Source organism: Haemaphysalis longicornis, unplaced genomic scaffold, assembly GCF_048455015.1.
Source record: "Haemaphysalis longicornis isolate Haplotype H1 unplaced genomic scaffold, Haemaphysalis longicornis Haplotype H1 scaffold_13, whole genome shotgun sequence".
In the NCBI taxonomy this organism is placed as follows: Eukaryota; Metazoa; Arthropoda; class Arachnida; order Ixodida; family Ixodidae; genus Haemaphysalis; species Haemaphysalis longicornis.
In genome coordinates this window covers 41,249,742-41,253,378 of record NW_027526233.1, presented here as the reverse complement: position 1 = coordinate 41,253,378, position 3,637 = coordinate 41,249,742, and the positions used below count along the sequence as shown (strand labels likewise).

The 3,637-nt window shown below is 51.7% G+C and overlaps 1 protein-coding gene across 1 annotated transcript; it reads right to left on the bottom strand.

Moving 5' to 3' along the window:
- Positions 1 to 1,604: 1,604 nt before the first annotated feature.
- On the bottom strand, positions 1,605 to 3,428 carry LOC144163795 (uncharacterized). Its single transcript, XM_077694507.1, has one exon. The coding sequence runs from the start codon at positions 3,426 to 3,428 to the stop codon at positions 1,605 to 1,607; it is 1,824 nt and encodes a 607-aa protein (XP_077550633.1).
- Between the last annotated feature and the right edge of the window lie 209 nt (positions 3,429 to 3,637).

Genomic DNA, 3,637 nt, shown 5'->3' with positions numbered 1-3,637 from the left:
GGTCTTCGGTTTGAGTTCGAAAACCCAACGCCACATGAAGACCGTTTCACCGTTTGTAATTTTACCTATTTAAAAGGAAAACGGGAATCGCACATGTCGAAGTTTAGAAGATGATATTGGCTAGGAACGCACTGAGACTAATTAAGGTGTCGCTTTGTGGCAAACGTAGCACCCACTGACGTTAAATCTATTGCGATTACGTTGTATTTTATTCTTTCGTTAGGTTCTTTTAAAACTCTGGAGCTCTTGCTAAAATACGTAGTTACGAACTAAATACCCGTATTTCACGTCTGGCCTTGCAGAGTACTTACATTCATGACAAGTAAAAATATGAATACCGCAATACATTTACAATAAAAAGAACCCAACGCAGACAGAAAGATGACGGGATAAGCTATTATCTTGTCGCGTTGGTGCTGTGGGTGTGGTGTGCCCTTTTTAAATTTATTACAGAGTGAGTTTAATTGCGCACCATTCGGTTTTATTGAAAATCGTGTTTGGTTGTGTTTGGCATCAAAGTATAATTAAGATAATTTTTTGACATTTATGTGCACTGTGTGCATGCACCAGAATTTGTTTCTACATGTGCATTTTCTGCGGATTGAGTTGCCATAGTCGCTTTATGTAAAATAAAAATCCAAGGAAGCTTTCTGGAAAACCCGGACACCCCTAAAAAGGCTGCCGTAGGTGGTGCCGTTTACATTATTCCGCCTGATAGTGAATGTTGTAAGCACAAAGTAAAACTTGTCAGCATAACATTGAAAGTTGAAAGTTAACTCTGAAACTGGAATGTTGGAGAGTGAAGAGGTGACTGTTATGAATGGGCCAAGGACCACGCAGCCGGACACTAACGCTGCTTAACACGTCGAAGACTATATTTAAGGGGACGGAGGACAAGCACAGGACGTGAGCATAGTAGAGGTCGGGACGTAACAGAGAGGATGGGTTTCGGTCACACGTACACACAGTCTACAGTTCAAAGATACACAAAGTAACCTCGGAGTTCACAAGATCCGAGAGCAATGCCTAATAGGCCAGTCAGCTCACTCTCAGTCGATCACGACGCGTTTCTAGGCGCTCCAACAGCACGAACGGCAGCGCCCAACAGCCGGAATGGCGCGTCAGCAGTCGGCGCACCAGCACCTCGATGATGGCGCCCAGACGAGCTCTCGAGCCTTGGCGGAGGGTAGCGCGGTCCCGTATAGGGTGGCCCAGGCGTCTCACGGGGTAGTTCCCACGGACCGCGCCCTGTTCCGCCGCTTCGCTTCCAGCCGTTGCCGTTCCAGCCTCCGCGATCACTTACGCGCGGCTCCTCTTCCTTGTCATCGTCGTTGTCTTTCTGCTGGCTCACTTTCGCGGCCAATCGCTCCCGCTGCCATTCATCCCATCACCCCCACCTTAAGAAAGTTGTTAGGGGAGCAAACAACTATTCCACTAGTCCCGGCCCCGGGTCACGGTCACAGCGCACTCAAGCACAGCATGCAGTCAGAAATAGTCAGTTGCACGATGGCTTGTCGCTGCCGGTTCATACGCATGGACTAAGCAAGCGGACGAAATGTTTGTTCTCAAACTATCAGTGAGTAGCTTCCCTTAAACCGTGTCGTTTAGCATGTATGCAGCGGTAACTTGTCCGTCGTTCTCTGGATGCAGATGTGGCATGAGCGCACAAACCGCTTAACATCATTTTGCAGATCCGGCCAGTAGAAGTTGTCTAAAATTCGCTGACCAGTCTTGCGAATGCCCGCATGTCGAGGTGTGACGTTCTCATGTGCCGCCCGGATGATGAACTCCCGGAAGATTTTCGGCACTACCATCGGCTTCACCGTCTTTCCAACTGCAAATTGGCACTCTCGATATAAGAGGCCTTCGCTTTCGAGGAAAGTGTAGCGGTTACCTCTTGCGGACCGAGACTCCGTCCCAACTTTTCGGTAACAGGGCCTCAAAGTGTAGTCATTGCGCTGCTCTTGGGGTAGTCTATCTCGGTTGTAAGGAGTGCACGAAGGCGGTGGCACGTTGGACCGTGTGGTCTGCGGTCGTTCAGTCCTTGCAACAGCGGAAATCAGATAGCAAGGCTCCGAACGTAGTGTTCGTCCCAGGCTGCTTTTCAGTGTTTCCCTGTCGCCAGCCACTTCATACTCCCAGTCACGATCTGGGTGGTGAGGCTCCCTGACGCCTGGAATATTGCCGAGAATCAGGTCGTATATGGGACGACTCATGCAGGCTGCGGTGATCTCTCCCACCAAATAGGGCGCGTGGACCTGGATCTTTGCTTCTGGGACTTCCTGGACGGAGCCGTCAAGAAGAACAACTCGGCGTGTCACCCCAGTCAAGCAGTTTTCGTCGACCATATCTCGGCGGACGATGGCTGTGTCACTTCCAGTGTCTCGAAGCACGCTGGCGAATTTTCCTAGCACTCGTCCAGGAACAACTGGCATTCCCTTGACGAGAAACGGTGAATTTCTACCGCTGGTGTTAATATAGTTGGAACCACATCCAGTTGTGCACGACATCTGGTCCCTGTGGTACTTGGTTTTTGAGACTCTCTTTGGAGGCTCGTAAATGGCACATGCGGTAACATTATCTTGGTCTCCTGACCCGCTTCGACAATTGTCGGAACTGCCACCTGGGCGGCCATGCTTGGAGCAGTTTTCATGTTCTTTGGTCACAGTGCGACAGACTTGCGCGCGTTGTCCACGACGATCGCCTAAGAATTCTTCTGTGTTGCCTTTCCCCATTGTGTTGGCTGCACCCTTCGTAATGTCCGGCGCGTCAGTTGGAAGCTTCCCTAAGTTCCCAAAGCTCTGCGTCTCCAGGAAACGGTCCGTGACGTCTGCCAAGGCATCCAGGGTGGCACACTCGCGTTCCTTCAAGAAGGTGACGAGTCTCGGGTGGCAACAACAGTAGAATTGCTCCGAGATTAACAAATCGCGGAGACCTTCGTAGGTCTTGGAAATGTTGGCCATTTCCACCCAATGATCGAAGTAGCTCGACAGCCTCGCCGCAAACTGCTTTCCCGTCTCGCCATCTTCAGCCCGGGCCTTCCGAAACACCTGCTGGTACGCCGTTGCCGTGCATCGGACCCGCTGGAGCAGCGCTTTCTTGACCTTGCTGTAGTCAAGCGAGTCCTCTGCAGTCATACTGCCAATCACGGTCAGCGCTTCACCGGACAAGTACATACTGAGGCAGACGACCCATTTTTCCAGCGGCCACCCTTGCCCAGTCGACACGCGCTCGAACCGCTGCAAGTACGCGCGTAAGTCATCGCGCCTCTCATCAAACAGGGCCAAGAGCTTCTGTGGATTCCCGAAGGGCACATTTGGGTTGGTTTCGTTCCCGGCAGTAACGACGTTGGTGCTTTGCGACCCTTCTTGAAGACGAATCTTCAACTCTAGGATTCGCATTTCTCTCTCGGCAGCTTCCTTGGCCATCTGGGCAGCTTCCTTTGCTATCTCGGCAGCTTCTCGCCGTCCCTCTCTTTCTCGTTCAGCAGCTTCACGGAGTGCCTCTCTTTCAGCTGCCCTCTCTGCACGCTGCTCCGCCCGCTGGGCGTCGATCCACTGGCGAAGTTCCAGTCCTGAGAGACCCAGCTGCGTCCCGATCGCCACTAGCTTCTCCACATCCATGCTAGTCTTCATTG

Coding starts and splice junctions, on each gene's coding strand:
- LOC144163795 (XM_077694507.1), bottom strand. CDS start 3,428: ATGGCCAAGGAAGCTGCCGAGAGAGAAATGCGAATCCTAGAGTTGAAG.